General features: G+C 35.0%; 3 protein-coding genes across 3 annotated transcripts; 1 reads left to right on the top strand and 2 right to left on the bottom strand.

Annotated features, from left to right (window-relative positions):
- Window positions 1–920: 920 nt before the first annotated feature.
- Window positions 921–6,156, bottom strand: tatdn1 (TatD DNase domain containing 1). The gene is made up of 12 exons (XM_038279788.1): window positions 5,999–6,156; window positions 5,445–5,510; window positions 3,597–3,646; window positions 3,418–3,481; window positions 3,112–3,255; window positions 2,930–2,972; window positions 2,619–2,704; window positions 2,497–2,537; window positions 2,218–2,294; window positions 1,710–1,780; window positions 1,125–1,251; window positions 921–1,052 (listed from the first exon to the last, which is right to left on the bottom strand). Exons 1-12 carry the CDS (start codon window positions 6,063–6,065, stop codon window positions 950–952), a joined length of 939 nt encoding a protein of 312 aa, XP_038135716.1. The 5' UTR covers window positions 6,066–6,156; the 3' UTR covers window positions 921–949.
- A 132-nt stretch (window positions 6,157–6,288) lies between these two features.
- Window positions 6,289–10,357, top strand: ndufb9 (NADH:ubiquinone oxidoreductase subunit B9). Its single transcript, XM_038279789.1, has 4 exons — window positions 6,289–6,443; window positions 8,591–8,783; window positions 9,111–9,224; window positions 9,976–10,357. The coding sequence occupies exons 1-4, from the start codon at window positions 6,355–6,357 to the stop codon at window positions 10,105–10,107; spliced, it is 528 nt and encodes a 175-aa protein (XP_038135717.1). The 5' UTR covers window positions 6,289–6,354; the 3' UTR covers window positions 10,108–10,357.
- A 7-nt stretch (window positions 10,358–10,364) lies between these two features.
- Window positions 10,365–19,877, bottom strand: LOC119779933 (angiopoietin-related protein 7-like). Its single transcript, XM_038279787.1, has 7 exons — window positions 19,733–19,877; window positions 18,609–19,477; window positions 14,399–14,633; window positions 12,819–12,953; window positions 12,385–12,601; window positions 12,109–12,304; window positions 10,365–10,986 (listed from the first exon to the last, which is right to left on the bottom strand). Exons 2-7 carry the CDS (start codon window positions 19,227–19,229, stop codon window positions 10,843–10,845), a joined length of 1,548 nt encoding a protein of 515 aa, XP_038135715.1. The 5' UTR covers window positions 19,230–19,477; window positions 19,733–19,877; the 3' UTR covers window positions 10,365–10,842.
- Window positions 19,878–20,915: the final 1,038 nt, after the last annotated feature.

Here is a 20,915-nt window from a genome sequence, read left to right on the forward strand (position 1 = left end):
TATATCTTACAGATGTTCCCATGTATCTGTCCAATGTTTGATATCTGAAGGCTGGTTGGCATATCAAAGATTATGCATTTTTTTTTTCTAAAGTCAGACATTTAAAATATATCAGCTAAACCTAAAAGATTATGCTGAATTTAAATCGATTGGCCATAACAAATATTTTTAGTGTTCTAGTAACACAAAATTTGTTTTGCTGCAAATAAAACGTTCTAACCTGTAACGTAAACATATTTTTTTCATACCTGATATAGTAGGATCCTGCAGTTTATAATTGAATACGATGCAGAAACAAAGTTTTTTACTCTAAAAGCAGCTCACATGATTAAAACAGGAAAATAAAGGATAGTCTTCCAGTACAAGTTCCATTTGTTTAATTTAAAATTATATATTCCCAATTTTTTTATGTAAATTATATGCTTGATTGTCTGTATTTATCATCTAATCACCAAAATAAATGTAATGTTTTAACTACTTGGCAACTCTGCTTTTTCTGATTAGTTTTATTTCAGCGCTAACGACCCGAGAAACAGAAAGAAAAGATATTAAAATCATAAACACTTATACATTTGTTCAGAATTAAACATGTATATGGTTTCTATGTGTTCAATTGTTTATTTCTACAATCTCCACTGTTTGTTCCGATGGTTCCATTTGACAGCAGGACAACAAAAAGGGAAACTAGGAAAACAAAGAATAGCACATAAATAAATATTTCCATCAATATGGATAATTATGTCCTTGTATAAACCATTCGTCTACCCTGTCTGCCTTATAGAGGCATCAATACAAAAGAGAAGATTTTTTTTTTTACTGCTGCAATCAGAAGATTAGGAGATATCAGAATATTTCATTTTAGAAAATGGAGATTTCTAACTCATACATTTATTTAGGCACAAAATAAACACAAATTCATATCAGAGCACATCTGTACATGTTTTTATTATCAGCTGGAGCTGAAAAACACTTTGATGGTGTTGTTGTAAATTGAGTTGGCTAACTCCACTGGATCCTCCTCCCTCGCAGCTGCCATCACCTCTAAAACTTGTCTGAAAAAGACAAACATTTCATATCAAGCCAACTTAAGTTTTACCCCCTAATTCACCCAAGAAGAAACTCACATGATGTGACAGGGCTCATTTCGGTCCTTCAGGCAGTGTCCTGCTTCCCATTTCTTCTTTGTGGGAAACGTTGTTTTAACATATTTAGATCCAGCGTGAGTGTTTTTCACGCCGCACCATGGAGCATCTGAAGGAGAAACACCCGAAAAGATCCATAAGCATCATTATGAACTATCAATAATTATATATAAGAACTTTTATGAATAATAAAATATAAAGTCATAATACTATTGCTTAATTAGGTCTAAGAATGGACAAAATAAAAATAAGATGCAAACAGCAAAGGAAGAAATACAAATTAAAAAGTAATAAAGGCATTGTTAAAAAGGTATTACACCTTATTTTAATTGCCTTCAAGTCTGATATAATATTCTAATCTTAAACGTCATGAGTTTATTGTCCTTAAATGAAAAATAGTCATAATTTACTGAAATAAAACCTCAATTTCTGTGCACCTGATTTTTGTAATGTGCTTCACGCCATAAATCGAGTTCCTGATATAAATTATATTTTCTGTAATACTCAAACTTATCAAATATGACTGTGTATATAATACAGTATATGTAAGCATAGCAGTTGTCTCACCGGTTTCAATCATGAGCCGCTCAGTGGGGATAGACTTCATAGCTTCAATATTGGCCTCTGTTTTCAAAGAGCTGAGAAATTGGAATATTGTCAATAGTTTACAGAATAAACAACAACATTATTTGTACAATACGCCTAGAAGGAAAACTCCCCACGCTTGGTTTTTATTATAGATTATTTATAAAACCTTTTTAGTTCTATTACCTTCTATTTCCTACTTAAGACGTGTGATTAATCAATTATAATAAGTAAGAATGTTCTTTTCCGCATCATGCTATTAATATATTTTTTTTAACATACTATTTTAGTTCCTTTCATTAAACTACAAATGAAAGCTAAAAAATATTTAAAACAACATATTCTTTCTGTAGTTATAGCTGAAATTATACTATATAATCTGACTAAGGATGATAAGTGATTCTAATTAGCAGTCAGATGGAGTGAAATTTACATATTGAATTCTAACTTTAGTAGCCAAACTAAGCCTCATGTTAGAAGATCTACTGACCATCCATTTATTCCAATATAAAGGTCCAGGTCAACGAGTGCAGCAGCATCCTCCGCTGTCCCATCGAACGAGTGGACCTGTAGGAGAAAACCTGAACCATTTATCTGACTGTGATTCTTATCAACCAACTAGATTTAAAGTTTTACAGAAATAATGATGAAAATATTTCACTAAATGACTAAAGAATATTCTTCAAGCTAAATCTAATCAAACTGTGATCAGAAATGTATTTATAGAGGTAAAGAACAAAAAGTAGATGAAAATCAGCTGTTTTCTCACCACTCCTCCAGGACATCGGTCTCGATTTCTCTTCATGATCTCTATAAAAAAAAAAAAGTATGTTATTTTTTCTTTAGTAAGATCAATGCCTGGTGTGAAACTCGTTTTCTGCAAATAAATACCAATGAATTCCTGATGGGAGTTTCTGCAGTGGAGGAACATGGGCAGCTTGGTCTCCTCAGCCAAGTCAAACTGCTTCTCAAAGTATCTGCAAGAGACCAGAGAGAAAATAAACAAAATACATCCGTTTTTCTAGAGCCAGGATATATGTTTTAGTTATGAAAACAGCAATCTTTCACTTTCCTATAAGGTTATTTGAAGCAAGTGCTAATTTGTGGCTAAATTCTTACATAGAAAAAAATTTAATTGTTGGAAGTATGCACATGTTTTATATTAGATATGTTACAATACTTAAATATCATAAGAAACCTACTTTAGTTGAGTCTCTTTCGGGCAAAACTCCAACCTATCAAAATCTGGAACAAGAAAAAAAGGTCAGCTGAGATCTGCTTGAGAAACCCACACGGAGGTTTCTTAAAAAAAAACAAATAAAAGGAGACTTTTAATGGGAAGAAAAAAAAAAGAGTGATAAATTCAACATCCCTTTGGACCCACCTAGGCCACACTCTCCAATGGCCACCACCTTTCCTCTGTGTGCCGCTGCCAGCTCCTTCAGCCCCGACAGGTATTGGGATTCTCCAGTTTGTTCAAACTCACTGCAGCGAGTCGGATGGCAACCAACTGTGGAATAAAACTCACCTGCAATGAAAAGGGAACTGCTTTTATATACAGACCCAACATTTGAAAAATAATCACAACAACAGGGCTGATTCTAACCTAACTGAATAAGGAATATAAAAACAGGCGTATTGGGATTTTTTTAAATGTTTGTTACTTTACACACTCTTTAATAGTTGTTACCTCGGGTCTCAGCCAGTTTGACAGCTTCCTTGCTATCTTCAAGGCTTCCTCCTGTGATCATAAACTGCAACACAAGAAAAGATTATTATTAGTGAAAAAAGACATGAGATTAATCTTAATTCTGGGGAGTAATATGAACATGGACCCAAATGCACAATAGTGATAAATAGCGAACAAACCTTTTCAACTCCAACTCCGAGAGCCCTGCTGATAATCTGATCAAAGTCATCTATTAGAAAAACAACAGAGATTATCTAAATTAATATTAAAGAATATTGATATTACGCACACTGATCTTGGGAAAACAACAAACATCCAATATATTTCACCACCATTCGGACACAAGAAGCTGAGTATCAAGTCAAAAGCTCAGGAGAAGGAATTAATCGATAATTTAGCACATGAGCAGGTTAGGGTTGCGACTAACTATTAATTTGCAAGTCGATTATTCAGTTAATTATTTCTTCGATTAATAATCAGATAGCAAAAGGTTCGTTAAAGAACATTTTTTACAGACTAAAACAAGGTGAAACTAAAACTTTTTCCACTTCAGGAGTTCCGAATAGAGCATATTGATGAAATAAATTTTTTTTTAAATCTTAAATGCAAAATGTTTATGTATTTTATTGACTATTTTTCTATAATTGCTGCTCTTAAGTAGGTTGCTCTGTCAGCTAAAGGTATGTTTTACAGGCTCTATACTCCAGTAGACAATTAATCGATTACTAAATAAGTTGATGATTATTTCAATAATTTATATATCATAATACAATTTGTTGTTTCAGCTTTAATATATAAAGATTTTAACCGAATGAAAGTATTTGTCTAAAGTAAACTGACCCTCAGTTGATCTGACCTCCTACCAGCAACTCCCTTCATCTCAGCTGCCCAGATGTAGAATTTAGTACTTCAAACGTTATACAATCTGATAGGCCTCAAGTCAGGGCACATGTTCTTCCTTCAAATCCTGTTCGAATAAACTTATAAAGACAAGATCGATCTTTTCTTTTGTTGATAGAGCTAAACAGTTGGCAATCAGCATTACAGGCTGTAATGGGAAATTTAGAAAGTAGTTCCTTTACTTCCATGCGGCATAAAGTATTCAGTCTCTCCTCACAGCTGCAGGCAGACTTCTGCATACAGTCAGCAGAGCAGAGGAATGCTCAGACACAGGCAGGGGAAAAAGTTAGTGTAGGTTCAATGTCCTGTCTTTACAGTCTGACTTTCTGAGAAAGAATTGTAACAAGGGTCATCCAGGCTAGACGTGAAGGCTCTCCGACATCAATGCGTCCGTGGGGCCTTTGTTATGTGATACATCCTGTAAACAGCTGCTGTATATAGTTACTATGCTCCCTGTTTTGTGTGAAAACATATTGGAAGCCATTGAGAGAATCCTCATGGTTGTGATCTTTCTCCTTATGCAGAGTCAGCAAAGACCATCAATCTCATCTGTATCATTTTTTTTCCTAGAACGCAGAGCGTCAGTCGGGGCTCTACCGGTTTGGAAATATGTCATCAAATAATCAGTAAGAGACGGACACCTTTACTAGGATTTCTAATGCTGTTTGGTGGTGGGGTTTTTTTTGCCATCACTTCCTTTGTTTGTATTTGCCACCTTACAGAAGTGTTTAGCGTTTTAGATAATCAGAAAATGTTTTCACATCAAGCCTGAAAATTTATAAAAATACAGTTTTTAATTTTTTTTTTCTTTCTTAATAGAAAAAAAAGTGAACAGCAACATAAAGAAACCTTAGAAAAGTGATAAACATTCAAAGGAAAATCTGGCCTACTAAATAACCCAGGAGCACCATTGACTGATCCGGGGAATTGGTAAAAAAGCTGAGACAAACAGGCCTCACTTTCAAGTAAATGAAGAGTTGTTGTTTTTTATAGTCAAAGTCTGAGTGAAAGTGCTGTATGGTGATCCAAGCTGAACTACTTCTGCATCGTCTGTGGTCTCCATATATATAATGAATTAGGGTTAATTCTCTTCAGTGAATGCATGGAAACACTAAACAATGCCTCACCATCATGTTTCTGCTTCCCTCTGTAAAGTCCCCTGAACATGGGATCAGTCAGGTTCACACCAATATCTACAGGAGAGGGTGAAAATCATCAAAATGTTAAAATAAAAGTGCATGATTTGTTTGACTTTCAGCATTCTGATTCATTCTACTCAGATAGATTCTCTCATATAACATAACACCATGTTTACAGCGTGGACAAGTAAAAAATAGGGAATATTTGCAAAAACTAAAAATGCAGCAATGTACATTAACACAAAAATGCAGGCATTTTCTGATGCATTTAGGTAGGAAACACTGCTTAGTTTACTCTTTAAAGCCGCAGTAGCTTTAAGAAGAACGCCAGACAATTTGATATACATTAAAATTTCGATAGATTGACTTTTATTTTTAACTTTAGTAATGGTATGCATGACAAACATCACAGGAGCTTCAGCTTTAAGGGGAAAGGGGCTGAAATGTGTTAAAAGAAAACTAAACCAGGTGAAAGGAAATAACGCAACGGCTATGATTCGCTTTGTATCTACGATTTATTTACAAACATTAAAATGCCTCACCAATGAATTTGTGCTGTGCCATGGTTCTTATAATTCTACAGAGAGCTCCACGCGCAGAATTCGCCATTCCCACATCCTTTTACCGTAATAAACGCGCTTACACGTGCACATCAACTCTGAAACACAATGTCAACAGCTCCTGATATCTTCCCGCAATGTTATAGCCTACATCGAAGTGTGAAATAATCATGCACAGCAATGCAACATTCCAACAGCTCTTTTTATGGGAAAACTAAGTAGATAAGAACAAAATAATGCGCACTATTGTTTACATTTACGGTACTGACGTTGGACGCTTTCAAACTCCCAGAATCCTTTGCGCAGGCTCGGTGGGAAGGTGACAGCGGACGGCGAAAATGGCCTCTGCCTTTCTTACTCACCAGCAGAAAGTGCTGAGGCTTTACAAGAAGTCTCTCAGGCACCTTGAATCGTGGTGCATATTTCGGTAAGAGTGCTGCTTATATTTGGAGGCTTTACAGAATAATGTTAATAAACTGCTTTCCTGAGATAAATTGCTCTTCCTGCAATGCTAAGTTAGCATAAGTAAGCTAATCACTGTTAGCTTCCCAGGTCATTCATTCCTTAAACCATTTAAACACTGTGTTGTCGGCCTTATTATATGTTAAAAATGAATATACCCCAGTCTTTGCAGTCTTATAATGAATTTATAATGAATGTATGTCATACCCTGCTTTGATGGGTTTGTTAGGAGTTTGTTTGTTGCTCACTAGCGCCTACTAGCTTCCAGTAATATTTATGCAGAAGCTTCTCCAGCTTCTATTAAACTTTGTCCTGCCCAGAACATAAACATAATTTTTTGTTCTTTCGATAAAGTAATTCACATATTTTAATATTATTTGAAGGTACACATGTCCACACTCAAATATAGGATGCGAGATGTTTTAATTAAATAATTGTATGAAACATGCTTTTTTTAAATCAGATATTTCAAAATTTTAGGCATTATTTATGTAATAAACCATATTTAGTATTTATTACTTAATTTACAGACAATTTAAACCACTTTTTTTCTAAATAACACAATTTCTAACGTTATAAAGTTTAGGATAATCTGAAAAGCAATATTTGGTAGCCTATTGTGTTATTTATAACTGCAGGCATGTAAGCAGGAGTTTCAAGCTTTGCATGTTGAAGATAGTTTCATTTGAAAACACAAACAAGTTACTAACAATACAGTGATTATGTGTAGAAACATTTAAAAAAAGACTTGAAATTTTTTGGAGACTTGTTTCTGATGTTGCATAAAAGAACAGACAGGAATAAATAAGATAACCAATATATGTAACTCTCTATAAATAGCATCAAGCAATATGATATACACACACATATATATATATATATATATATATATATATATATATATATATATATATATATATATATATATATATATATATATATATATATATATATTACTGTAAAATGTTCATAGCTGTATATTGGTTTTTAATTCTAGAGGTGCATGGTTTTTATATTGTTAAAACACTTTACAGTAGAGTATTTTATTGTTTATCTTCTAACTCTTTACTATAATGTTATTCTTTTACATATTTCTAAGGTCCATATTTGTGTGACCACTTTTTTCTATAATCTTTTTGCTGCTGTAAACACCAGAATTTCCCTGTTTAAAGAAAGAGATTTTCTCTTCTATATCCATGACTTTGGTCAAATTCAGCCTTGCTTAAAAAAAAAGAAAATCAACGGAATAAACAGACATTTCACACAGTGTCTTTTAAAGTCTTTAAAAATAATGTTGATCAATTTAAGTTAAACCTTTAAAAAATTGTGACCCGCTAAACAGAAAATACTTAATAAAAACAAAAATCTAGATGTTTTCATGAAATGTTGTCTGTTATATAACTGAACCTGTTTTATTTATTAGAATAAAGGTCAGATAATGATCTTCTGTTACAAATGTGCTCACATATCAAATCAGTTTAATTATAGAGGAAATGTCCTTGAAAATCATTATCTAACAAATTATGGTGTTATATAAAGAAATCTACTCAGTTGCACAAAACATTTTTTTGTATTGTGGGCTATAGTGTTTAGTGACTTAGCTCAGAAAGCCCAAAAAATGGCGGGCAATGTTTGATGACAGAAAGAATAAAAAATATGACAAAAATATAGGGTGATCCTATTTTAAACAAAAATAGTGTTCCTAATATAATGCAGCCATTACAATCTTTGATTTTTGAACTTGATTTCTTGTTCACCTTAAATGTTGGATTTTTAAAAGTAAATACTATTTAAGGCTTATAATGGGAAATATTTGCAGTAATTGGTTGCTCATTTGCAGTTTGTGGTTTTATGTCTTCTCAAAAGCATAAACCTTTCAGTTGCAATTTTCTCAATTCCAGATATTTAAGAATAGAAAGCACAGAAGTGTCTCACTGTTGATTGCTTTGCTTAGATTAAGTCATGGTACTCCAGTTGTATTTAGAAGTTTCTACAAGCTAGGTGACCTGGAAGTTAATTTTTCTTCTCAATAATCACCATGTAAAACTCACACTCTTTATTGTTTGTATAAAACAAAACATTTAAGTATTCTGTTGTATTTTCCTGTCACAGAGATAAGTATCGTTTCTATGCCTGTATGCTTCGCGCTCGGTTTGACGAGAACAAGAACGAGAAGGACATGGTGAAGGCCACCAAGATGCTGAAGGCAGGTGAGGAGGAGTTCTGGGCCAACCAACATCCCCAGCCCTACATCTTCCCTGACTCTCCAGGAGGAACCTCCTATGAAAGATATGAGTGTTACAAGGTGAGAGGAGACTTAATAATGATGGCGTTTGCTTGATCTCTTGTTTTGTTGTTGTTTTCTGTTTACTTGAAATGAAGGCACTTGGCTTGCTATTTTAAGAGTCAGTTCCAACTCAATATATTTCTACCCTCAAGTTATACAGAATAATCCTTTACAGGTTAAATCAGTGTTTCTGTCTCTATAAGACCATATTGATGCAGCTGCATTTTTTGTAGAATTAGGTTTACATTTTGTATTATTATAGCAGGGGAAAAAATCACCTAACTGTATAGAAAATCCACATTTCATCTGTAGGTGACTGATCTGTGATGCTTTCTGTGATTACAGGTCCCAGAATGGGTGCTGGACCATTGGCACCCTTCAGAGAAGGCCATGTACCCTGATTACTTCTCCAAGAGGGAGCAGTGGAAGAAACTGAGAATGCAGAGCTGGGATAGAGAGGTATGCAGGGGTGCAGTTCTTTCTCAGTTTATATTTACCACTGTTAGGAAATGTTTCTCAATGGTACATAAGTCTTAATTTTATCCCAATCTTTGCTTGATATTTACTTAAGTAAAAAAAAAAAATTTTTTTACTAAAAAAATAGGAAGCTTTACATTCTCCATTCATTGCTATTGTTCTGTTAATATCAGTAAAATTGTTTTTATATTGATCAAATAATTTTTTTCAGATCAATTCTTTCCTGTTTACAACGCTTATGCGACATCACTAGTATATCCACCAGATGGCGTCAAAGTTTAATGTTTAAACAGGGGAACCACAAGATCCTTGTCTAGACTGGTTCCAGATAAACAAGCATCACCTTTAGACTGTTGATGAAAGGCCCTTAGTAGACTTATCACTTTGCACACATTGTGTCTGTGGATCAAACCATGTGACAGAATATGCACAATTATTTGGCATCAGGGGAGCAGCTGTAACAGTAGGAGTCATCAGGGGATGACTCCTGTAATTTGTATATAAAACATAATTGAATCTTTTACAAAAAAGTTTATATAGCCTATAACTTTGTCTCAGAAACACAATCATTGTAGTTTATTTCAAGTAAATATTCAGCTTTATGTAAAGAACTATACCTGTACTATACAAATTGTTTTTGTAAATTATCTCACATGGCACCAAAAATGAGAGGAACATTAAAACCGATGTTCAATAACAGTACCACTCAATGTTTACCTTCGTCCTCCTCCAGGTTGCTCAGCTGGAAGCCGAGACTCCAGCAGGTGGCCCCAGGAGCGAGGCTCTGCCTCCTGCCCGCAAGGAGGGTGATCTACCCCCTCTGTGGTGGCAGTTTGTCACCCGTCCAAGGGAGCGCCCTACATAAACACCTTACCTGACCTAAGATGAGTCAGTCTGGCTATCTGAGGGGAAAAATGGCCCAAATACACAATGACAGCACCAAGACTGACTGACCCTTTGGTTCCATCTGTCTGTAGAGTCAAGCCTGGAGGAGTTCCCCTTTACAGGCTGCATGACAACGTTCACAACCTGTCTGAATTCACAGTTGTTGACTCTGACAAGTTCTGTAGATGTTCCAATTAATACCTGTAATTAATAAAGAAATGTATGCTCAGTGTTGTGTGTTTGTTTGATAACGGTTGGCTTTAATGAAGGTATGTTGGGGATTTAGTAAAACAAGACATGTTGAGCGATTGGAAAAACAAAAACATTTTAATTAAACAGTTTGAACCTCAGTTTTCCAGTATTTTAGCTTAGCTTGTGGAAGTTTGATGTTTTTAGTATTGTATATAAATATCCCAGTTACACTTAAGTATTTTACCCTGCTTCAAATAAAAACAACAAACTAATTATACATATGATTGTATCTGATTTGTTCATTTAGCTCAAGCCAGAAGTATAAATGAAGTACATTCTTGTAAAAAAAGGGGTTGTATTTAAATTTAAACATTCTGCTGCCTTTAAAGAAGAAATACTCATAAAGGAAAAAGCAAAGCTTGGCAGGGGATTTTTTTGTTTTGTTTTATAAGTGAAAATATATATTGCGCCAACAACACTGTTGGCAGTACTCTTAAAAAGCTTCAGTGAAAATGTCCCGTCACTATGGCGACAGACGTCTGAAATTTCGTGGTCGGATCATCATGGTGACTGCCTTCAGAGAGTAGAAGTCTGAGTCCTTCCAGGAAAACCAGACGATGCCATCTGGTCCCAGCAGGTTGTGAGCTTTTAAAGAGTACCGGCCACCCTAATGGAAACAAAACAGACATATTTATCTACCATTAACAGTGCCACTTAAAAAAGGTCTTAAAAAAATAAATACATTTAGAAGAACAGAAAAAACTCATTTTATGGAATAATTAGTTTATCCTGTAAGATTTCCCTGAATTAATCTGTTCTAAATATGTAAAATAAAGCTAATATATAATTGCCTAATGTGTTCACTGTTGAAATTATGCTTCATTTAAAAAAACAAAAAAAAAACAACCAAAAAACTAATGTACATTTAACAGTTTTTCTGGCAGAGATATTTGTCATCTCCAAGATTCTCAAAATAATCATAATGCATTTGTTAAATTATCCATGGACGGTTTGTAAAGTTAAATGTTTTTTCTCAAGGAGCTATTCTTGTTGATTTCAAAGAACACTTGAACCCTAATCCTGATGAAAAAACTAAATTCCATATTTTTCTTTACCTTTCTAATAAATACCTGAGTGTTTTGACAGTTAAAAGTTCTAAACAACATTTACCATAAAAGTGAGTGATATTTAAAACTTATCTCTCCATTTAACTGTATAAAACTTCAGAGTTGTAACTCCACAGTATATGGCCACCACCATATATCCTATTCTGTTAAGTTTCTTTTTTGTGACAAATTTAGCAGATTTGTTTTTTTCTTTCCTCTCAAACTTTCTATTCTATTTTGGAGAAAAGCATTATTTTTGTGACCCCATCATTTGCTTAAAAAAAAACAAAAAAAACTGCATAATATCTTAGCGTGTCCAATGCTTTGAATTTATGTGTGTTATTCTTCTAACTGATATCTTTAACCGGTATTGTGCTTTTTTTCCTGTGTGTAACTACTTTCCAGACTTCAGCTAAAGGATGGAAATGAGCAAAATTCAGAATAATCGAGCTGGACTTTAACAAAGCAATGTAAATGTTGACAGGGATGAAGTTAAGGACAACATAAATCATAACCAAACTATTTTTTATGCATTATTATTTATACATGCTTCTATTGACCCTATTGCAGGTTTTCATATTTTACATTTTGTATGAATATTCTTTTTTCCTTAAATGTTTAAATCTAATATTACCACAGACCATGAGATATACCTGCTGTAAATGTTGCTGTGACAGACATACCTTGTAGTAAACTCCATTAAGGTTGGCATAGAAACACTGGTGGAACCACCAGCCTGCATGGCTGATTTCAGCACAGATGTTGCCTGTGTCAGGCGTGCTGAACCCATGTTGGTCATGATACCAGCCGAAGGAATCCTCCACTGTCCCACTGAAACCTGAAACATGGAGGCGATACTGGTTCTCTTCATCATCTATCCTGTAGAAAGAGGAAACCAAAATATTTACTATTTCTTGCTGTTTAACTGCTGATGGATGATATGAAAAAGTAGTATATACCTGAAAGATTGATAGAGGGCGTGCCTGTGGGCGTGGCTCCAGTCCTGCATGTCAATGCGGAGGCTGTAGTGACCCTGGTTGGACAACAGGTGAACCTGATGGTTTCCTAGCCAGTGTTCTCCCCGTGGTTCACCGAAGCCATCTCTGTATTCGGCCCAGCCTCGGTTAAAGTTCACTAAGCCGTCACGCCTGCGCTGAAATACTGTCCAGCCACCACCTGATGCACACATGTCGACACATGACCATGATTATCAGTCAGATTAGTGTGAGTTTCAGGGCAAATGTTTGTGGCAAACAGAGCTTTAAAATGGAAAAATGTTGAGGTATCTTCAACATTTTCACTTCAAAGAAGAAAAATAAATCATATGGCAATTTTCTAAAACTCAAATGATACAATTATGCTTAAAGAAAACATTAAAAGAATTGTTTCTCACCATCTGTCTCCATGTCGCAGTACACAGGAAAGGTGGTGCCTGGTGACATGACAATGGTGTAAACTCCTGAACGGCGAACGCCATTGTGATACAGAGAAGTACAGTCTGATGGACAGTAGGACAGGTGCTGTCCACCTGAGAGAGACATGGACAAAAGAAACAAAGAAATGTCAAAAAACAACTGCCAGCATCACACAATGCTTTTCAACATATTCAGAGCTTTTGTTGGGTTTTATTTTGTGACCCACTTAAAGTAGAAACTGTAAGAATATTGGTACATCATTCAATTTTTTTCAAATTTTTAAAGGTACATATTTTAGAAGATTATTGTCATTTTCTCCTATTTCTAATCTTCTCTTAGGTGTGTTTAAATTTATAAATTTAGTCCTCCAGACTAGATGTAAGAGTCTTGCACAATCAGACAGCTGTTATCCAAACCATGTTTTTCACTAAATTACTAAATTTGTTGTTACTTAGAAGCAATGTTCAATTTATTTAGGCTACATCATTATATATTATGCAACTCTGCCATTTTTATTCCCTGATGACAGATCTATTGGTCACTATAATTGCAGCTGGCATGTCAGTATTCAGGGGATGCTGGTTCAATTTCTTGTCATTTTGTCAAACAAAAGTGCAGATCAAGCTACTGTTGAAGTAACATCTGGAAAAGAAGATGGATGGACAGAAAGGAGGTTCAGCAATATTTGCTGCTTGAAACTCTTCTATGGTAAGACATGCATTTAGTTCAGCTATCACACAGAATGTGAAATGTATGGGTTTGTCTGAATTCATCAGAGAGAATCCAATGAACGTTGTTTCCAAGTTTGAAGACTTTTTTCTTCCCATCCAGGAAGCTTTTTCAATTCAAAATGTCAGAAATAGCTTTGAGTTCAAGGCTTTATAGAGTTGACCAAAAACAAAGCTTTGTTTTGGCTTGGAAAACATGCAAATTGAACCAGACGAAAGGGCCCGCCCAGAGACTTCCCATCCCTACAGTTCAATTTGCATGTTTTCTAAGCCAAAACAAGGCTTTGTTTTTGTTTTTGACTGAATGATATGTAGTTGAGTCGAAGGATTTTTTTCTTTTGCCGCAGTAAACATTATGGTTAACTCTACCAGAACCTGGAAAGACTCTAACATATAAACTAACAACAGTTTCTTTCGGGACCTTCTTATATAACCTTTTGTAGTAGGTTATTGGTGTTTCAAAATCCAAGAAAGTTTGTAGAATACATTTTAAATTTAATAAGACTCTATACTTAAATTTAGGTCTGACCACAGATACCTAGGATCTGTTCTATGTGTGCTTGCAATAAGTGATTTTAAAGAACTTAAAATGTGCAATTTTAGTTGTTGAGATTAAACTGGCTTCAGATTTCTGATTTTTCTTTTTTTATAAAGAAAGTGCTCTGCACAGAGATTAAAATGGATTGTTGTTGAGCTAAATATGGGTTAAAAAATACTGCTTGCATAGAAGCAAACAATAATACATGTTTTATGTTCTTTTTTTATATTCGTAAAACAGTTATGTTGCATGGACATCATGCAGCTGCAAACTCACCACAGTGCATGTGTACCTGGTGCCAGAGTGTTTCTCATGCTGAGGGGCGGAGTAGTCTCAATCACATTGATAGTGCAGCCACTGTTGTGACTCATGTGCTGCATGGTGGCTGACAGGTTGCGAAGCTGTGTCTGGAGCTCGTAAAGCAAGGCTGCATGAACTTGGAGCAGAGTGTTGGCCTCTGCATGACGCAGCTCCAAGAAATTCAAGCGATGGCCCAATGTTGAGTTGAGTCTGATGCTGTCTTCCCCCTGTAGGACACGAAGGAATAAGAAAACACCATCGCTGTAGCATTTGAGGTTGCGACACTCATGCAGTTTTTTAAACAGCTTTGCCCCAAACAATACTCACACAGGCAGATTTAGATTTGAACATAATTTAATTCAACCAAGAAATATGCTTTCGATACATAAAAGAATAAAAAACAATGAGACAAGGAATATTTTCAAATAAATATCTATTTTATATTAATTTAATGACAGAATCAATGCCCTCACATAATTTTTGGCCAAAATATCAATTAAACTAGGGCTGCATGATGTAGGGAAAACAAATGATCGTGATAAAGTTTGTTTTATAACTGATGAAAGTGATTGGGATTAACCCGCATTTTCTAACAGTTTTTATTTTTTTTCTCCATCATAGCAGTTTTCTCTTCTCCTGTTTCCAAGCAATAGCGTTAAACAAAGGAAGGAAGCAGTCCATCCATCTTTCCTAAACATTTGCAATGACATTTTATTGTCCACCTCTTAATTAAGTAGTTCCTGGAACTGCTCACAAGCTTTATACATTTTTCTGCAGGTATTTTTTTAATAAACAATGTTTGGTGAATTATGTGTCAGGTTGGATTCTATTCATATTTGAGTCAAGACTGTTTGGTTGGGTAATTTTTTGGGTTTAACATGTTCTGTTGCTTTTTATTAGGTCATCTTGGTGCCTCAGATTCTCAATTTATCAGAGAAATATACTTTAAAACAGAGGGTTTCTTTTAGATAATTGTTTTAGGTTTAGGTTTGCAGAGAAGGGGTCTGACATTTCTTCCATTCAAAGCCTGTATGAGTATAGGGCCCAAAAATAGCATCTAACATTTCTGCATCCTGAGTCTGTTCAATCTTTTACCTTAAGGAAAGCGCTAGACTTTGCACAAAACCAACCACCACAAAACAGTTCATTTCCTCAGCCTATTAATCTGTTAAAATCAATAAACACCTCACAGCCAGGGTAGTCAGACAATTATACTTGGATTTACTCTCATCCCAAACAAGAATGTACTCCTGTGTATGTGGATAATATTCTGCTTTTTAACATCCTTTAAGCATGCTTTGTAAATAGTTTGGTTATGATATGAGCAATGGAAAAACAAAGCCATATTTAAAATTTAAAATTCAATCTGATTCTTTTACTTTTTTCTTTAAAAGTCTTGTTGAACACTTCTGATGTGAAATTCTCCCTTAGGGATGTTTGAGCCTCCTGCTGTATGTGTTGATAATTCTACAAACTTTGGTCTTAGATATTAAGTGATCGTCAAAATAAATACTAGCATACAGAGAAAAACCTTATATTATTAAGGGTCCATTGTATAAGACGTGAAATTAGGATGTGCATTGAACTGTATACCTCTTTGAACTAAGGTCCATTGTAATATACAGCATTAACAAAGGGAAAGTGGGAAGGCTTTAAATGATTTACAGGTTAAATTAACAAAAGTAATATTTTCAAAATAAAAGCATTTTGAATATCACACATAATCCTGCAGATGACCCTACAATGAGCTTTTTCATATATCTATCATCTAGATATGGAATAATAAAATGAAAAACAGGTTGTTGGATAAGAAAACTTTCTTGCACACTCCAGGCTTACTATCTCAATTAAGACAATTGGAAGCGTGTGGGGAACGAAGCCGGAAAGGATTGTCAAAGTGTCAGCGAGAGTCTGAAGGATATAAGTGCCCTGACTAAAAGGTCTCCAGCTAATCCTGTTAGTATTCAGGGTTAAGGAGGACTTAAAGGGTGTGAAGACGGGGAGATAAAGTTAGACAGGGAGAGAGACAAAAGGTCTAGATAAACAAAGATAGCATAATATCCTTTCTTCTACATGTTTTGTTCTCATATAATGAAAGAAGCAACGCAGATTAATTCACTTATTTGAAACTCTTCTTCCTAATCTATCTACATCAACTATCTGACTGATACAGATCCAGTTACTGAGTTTGTACAAAACAATGGTGAATTTCTTGCTCTTTCAGAGATACATGGCACCATTTAAATAGCATCTCAAAATGTGTAAGTTACACATACCTCTCAATGGCCATACATTTCAATTTAAGGATAAGAAATAAAGAGAAGATATTGTATCCCTTACTTCTGAAGCATCTAAACACACAGATTTCCCCCGGTTATATTCTCACTTCTTTCCTTACCACTTACATGAGGGAAAAGCAACATGCAAAAGTGCATGAATGGCTGCGAATATGTCGTCAACCCAGATCTTTTGGAATATTTATCAAACTTGTGACCAAAAATCTAAAAAACAAAAAAGGTTGGGGGAAATGTTTTCAAGATTTCGGCTGGAAATATCATTTCTAGATAAACGTATCCTGTATCACACCGGAATTCATATAGAAAGAACAGTTATTGTAAAATCTGAAGACCATGTTTGGTTGAGTCGGCTGCAAAAACGTGGTAAAATTCAGACTTTTACCGATATGTTTAAACAGTTTTTTCCTCAGGGTGATATATATATATGTATATATATATATATATATATATATATATAATGTTTTGAAATAGATAACAACAACATAAGGAATTTGGTTTTGCCTTGGGCTTTATAGTGGTGAAGCTGTTTGCATTTCTTTTTTTAAACAGCAAGAAGATATTGGGCTCATATACCTTCATCAGTCTTACTTCACAGGCTTTACATTTTCTTCTGTGCATGCAGTTTATTTTTATTATTTTTTTTTTTTAGGTATAATGACTTCCTTTCATTATCCCAAAAATGTGGCTGTTACGGTAAGTCAAAATACCACAAGTTAAGGCTGTACTTATAATTTTTTTTTTCTGTGTAGAGCATCCTGTTTAGACTTTACCCTGCATCTCCCCCCATGACTGCTGCAAATGGACACCAGCTCCTCCACACCTGTGCTATAATAGATTTAACTAATCTTTTTGGTTGTGGCTTGGAAATTTTCTAGATACTATTCTACAAGTCTAGTGAAATGAGAAATGAGGCAACCTGAATAAATTTTTGTTGAGCGGAGTGATATTTTATAGGGTTAGAGCATGACTGGACTGCATTTCTTTTTCGGGCGCATGACTTTTGATGATTTCCATCATTCTTATTGGTTGAATCTAATAATTCTATTCATATGGATAACTATGTTCTTCTTGATATTTTGGTAAGAGTTAGTTTTTTTTTCTATTTAAAAGAAAATATCCTTCTCTAGACTGTGATATATAGGCGACCCGTCCAGGGTTTATCCCCATTGGGTATCTCACCCATTGGCAGCTCGAGAGAAGCACCAGCACCCCTCGCAACCCCAGAAGGGATAAACGTGACAGAAAATGAATGAATGAATGCATGGATGGAACTTTCTCTAGAAGACATTTAGTTTATCAGTAGGGGAAGCTGATTATTTAGCACCGTCTTAGATGTTTACATTTTCACACACTCTCCTTTCTTTCAGACGATTACAATAGTTTTCCAGCTTTAAATAGAAAATGTAGACTTATTAATTGGTTGTTCCTGGATTTTTTCTAAACTTTCTAAATAAATTCTTTTTTATCCAAAGGGTTTCATTTTAGGTCGTTTAAATTTGCACAGATTGTAGAAATAAATATAGATTTTAAACATGATCCTGGAAACACGAATTGTTCCAACAAGCCATTAAAATACCTAAATTATGATGACATTCATAGCCATGAGGGGTTAGAAACTTTCTGGACACAGATTTAATGTATCTAATGGTGAGACTGCTTGAGTCACCAACACTGTGTCTTTATCAAGACTAATGGTAGGTAAATGTTGATACGGGAAGCCCTCTGCAGTCATGCTTATACCATCACCTAATGGGGCGTGGTTCCATCCAGTCAATGTGTAATATGTGTTATTTCTAAAAGGTTGGTTTCATGACTTAAACCTTTTTAGTTCCTCTTTTAGAATCCCTTTTTTCATGGAATCGATAGGTATAAATACATCAAACTCTCAGGTTTTAGTAAATTTACCTGGATTTCCAGGGCCTTGACTCGATGTCGGTGGTTCCTAACCTCCTCTTGCAGCTCAGACATTGTCTCCCTCAGCTCCTCAAGCTGCTCCTTTCTGTTCTGGTTCTCTTGAAGCCAGAATGAAATCTCATCTGTGCAGCGAAACATGTCCGGGCAACGTTTTTCTGTCAATCCTACCTGAGGCAGAGTTGCCATCAGCCGACATTGTCCATTTGGCGTCAGCTGGCTGCTGTACTCGCCACATTGTGTCTGGTTCAAAGTTTGGTTGGTGGTCCCATTGATGACATCAAAACCCTCAATCTTTATGACGTTTGGGGCATCAGGATTCAGGTCAGAATATGTTTCAAGGATGGAGGAAGAAGGATGCCAGTCAGCATCCTCATAGGTGCCGTGGTTTATATCGGGTACATTCCAGTTTGTCTCCATCTGCATGTCTGGAACATCCCTAGGAGTCCGGTTTTTCTTTTTTGGAACCTTTTCCTTAGATTCTGGGATTGTTTTATGTTGCTCATCCTGCTGCCCAACTTCAGAGTATTCATTCAAGTCCAAAAAGTCATTGCTGGCATAATGGAAACACCAGCCAGTGAGCAAAAAAGTCCTTAACACTTGTTCTAACCTCATGTTGAAATTCTAGTAAATTGCGGTCTCTGGCTGCTGTTGACTGTAATCCAAAGTAAATCCAATTCACTAGTGTAATTAGTTCCGGGATCAACATCAGGAAACAACATTATAGCCGCAGAATGACATCCAGACCAAATGCAGGTACTATTTCTGATTTGGGTTGATAGAGATCTGATGATGTTTACAAAAGTCTATTTTTCTACACTGAGAAGGGGTTAACTCCTTTAAAACCTGGGCTGTATAATAGCCTGTAAAATAAAAACAACACAATTCCCTCAATTTGTCAACATGACTCTGCAAACAAATTTGTTTAATCAAATATTGTTAATAAAGCAATTTAAGGTCAAAATAGCTTAAAATATTTATGTCCAGTTAACACTTTGATCAAGAAATAAACTTCTCAAAGACATCATTGATGTAGTTTTCTGTCAGATATATAACTCTGAACGTCAATTTTCAAAGCATAACATTTAAAAAATTTGATTTAACAGTGGTATTCCTACCTGTAGCCATGCCTCTGTCCTGAATTCAACTCAGTGTAACAACATACAGCCCCGCTGTAAAACCTTTGTGTGTGAGAGAGATAGTTTGTGTGTGAGTGGGTCCTGCACTGGGTATGACATCTTATCTCGATAATCCCATAAGTAGATTGGAAGCCATTTCCCTTAAAGGTAATAAATTAAAAGGAGGATCAGAGTAGGTTGTCTACAAACTACGCTAAAAACATTACAACAGATTATTACAACAGATTATTGTATATCTAGCATGCATTTTAATAAATAAAATGTGTTGATGTGTTTTTCTTAAGTGTTATACACTTTATCTGTAGACTTTATCTGCTTCCAGGCCTGTATAATTGTATAGTTTATGCTCTGTAAAGCATTTTGAATTAGGGTGTGTACAAGTCTACTTCTAGAAAACTGTAAAAGTGTGGAAAGCCTGAGTTCCTTTAAATCAAGACTAAAAACACATTTGTTTCGGATTGCCTTTGACTGTTCCAGTTAAACAGTTCTACTGAAACATCATTAGTTCAACTTTTCTATTTTTTGTTTTTAATGTTCTTTTTTGTTTCTACATATTTTATTTTATTTTTTTCCTACTTGCTTTGATTCTGTTTTATTTTGCTATATTTCAATCATGTAAAGCATTTTGCATTGTCTTTGTACTGAATTGTGCTATACAAATAAATTTGCCTTGCCTTGCTTTGCCTTACATAGTCTTTGACTAATAGGTATCAGTGAAGCAGAAGTCGGGCCGAAAATTTTAGCAGGACTGGAAAGTTGCCCTGAAAAGAGCAACAAATCGCACAGTGTAAGCCTGGCTTTAGGTGGCAGTACAGTACTGCAAGATCCACCAGCTGCAGTAAGCTGCTGGGTCCAGGGACATCATGTTAAATCATTAAAGAAATGACACTAACAGTACTGAGAAAATAATTATGATGAATTTATCATCAGTTCTAGAATGTTCCATTGCTTTGAACATTCATTAAGCAATGATCAGTGTCTTTTTTGTTATAAAGTAGAATTACTGCGGTTCATTTCTTTTAAAATGATGTTTTTCAGTACTGTTTTAATTAATTTGTTTTGCACTGTTTTTTTGTTTATTTTAGAAACACTTAGATTCAACCTGTATGGATTTCCTTGCACGGCCTTGTGTTAGACACATTATCCATATACACACCTGGAC

This window comes from Cyprinodon tularosa, unplaced genomic scaffold, assembly GCF_016077235.1.
Source record: "Cyprinodon tularosa strain WSP-4 unplaced genomic scaffold, ASM1607723v1 ctg153, whole genome shotgun sequence".
Taxonomy (NCBI): Eukaryota; Metazoa; Chordata; class Actinopteri; order Cyprinodontiformes; family Cyprinodontidae; genus Cyprinodon; species Cyprinodon tularosa.

What these genes read in the sequence shown, in the direction of transcription:
- tatdn1 (XM_038279788.1), bottom strand. Translation starts at nt 6,065, where the DNA reads ATGGCGAATTCTGCGCGTGGAGCTCTCTGTAGAATTATAAGAACCATG. An exon ending in CAAACTGGCTGAGACCCGAG is followed by an intron (nt 3,256 to 3,417) that starts GTAACAACTATT and finishes TTTTCATTGCAG; the next exon opens with GTGAGTTTTATTCCACAGTT. An exon ending in CCGAAAGAGACTCAACTAAA is followed by an intron (nt 2,705 to 2,929) that starts GTAGGTTTCTTA and finishes GGTCTCTTGCAG; the next exon opens with ATACTTTGAGAAGCAGTTTG.
- ndufb9 (XM_038279789.1), top strand. Translation starts at nt 6,355, where the DNA reads ATGGCCTCTGCCTTTCTTACTCACCAGCAGAAAGTGCTGAGGCTTTAC. An exon ending in AAAGATATGAGTGTTACAAG is followed by an intron (nt 8,784 to 9,110) that starts GTGAGAGGAGAC and finishes CTGTGATTACAG; the next exon opens with GTCCCAGAATGGGTGCTGGA. An exon ending in TGCAGAGCTGGGATAGAGAG is followed by an intron (nt 9,225 to 9,975) that starts GTATGCAGGGGT and finishes GTCCTCCTCCAG; the next exon opens with GTTGCTCAGCTGGAAGCCGA.
- LOC119779933 (XM_038279787.1), bottom strand. Translation starts at nt 19,229, where the DNA reads ATGAGGTTAGAACAAGTGTTAAGGACTTTTTTGCTCACTGGCTGGTGT. An exon ending in GAGAAACACTCTGGCACCAG is followed by an intron (nt 12,954 to 14,398) that starts GTACACATGCAC and finishes TGTCTCTCTCAG; the next exon opens with GTGGACAGCACCTGTCCTAC. An exon ending in GCCCTCTATCAATCTTTCAG is followed by an intron (nt 12,305 to 12,384) that starts GTATATACTACT and finishes CTCTTTCTACAG; the next exon opens with GATAGATGATGAAGAGAACC.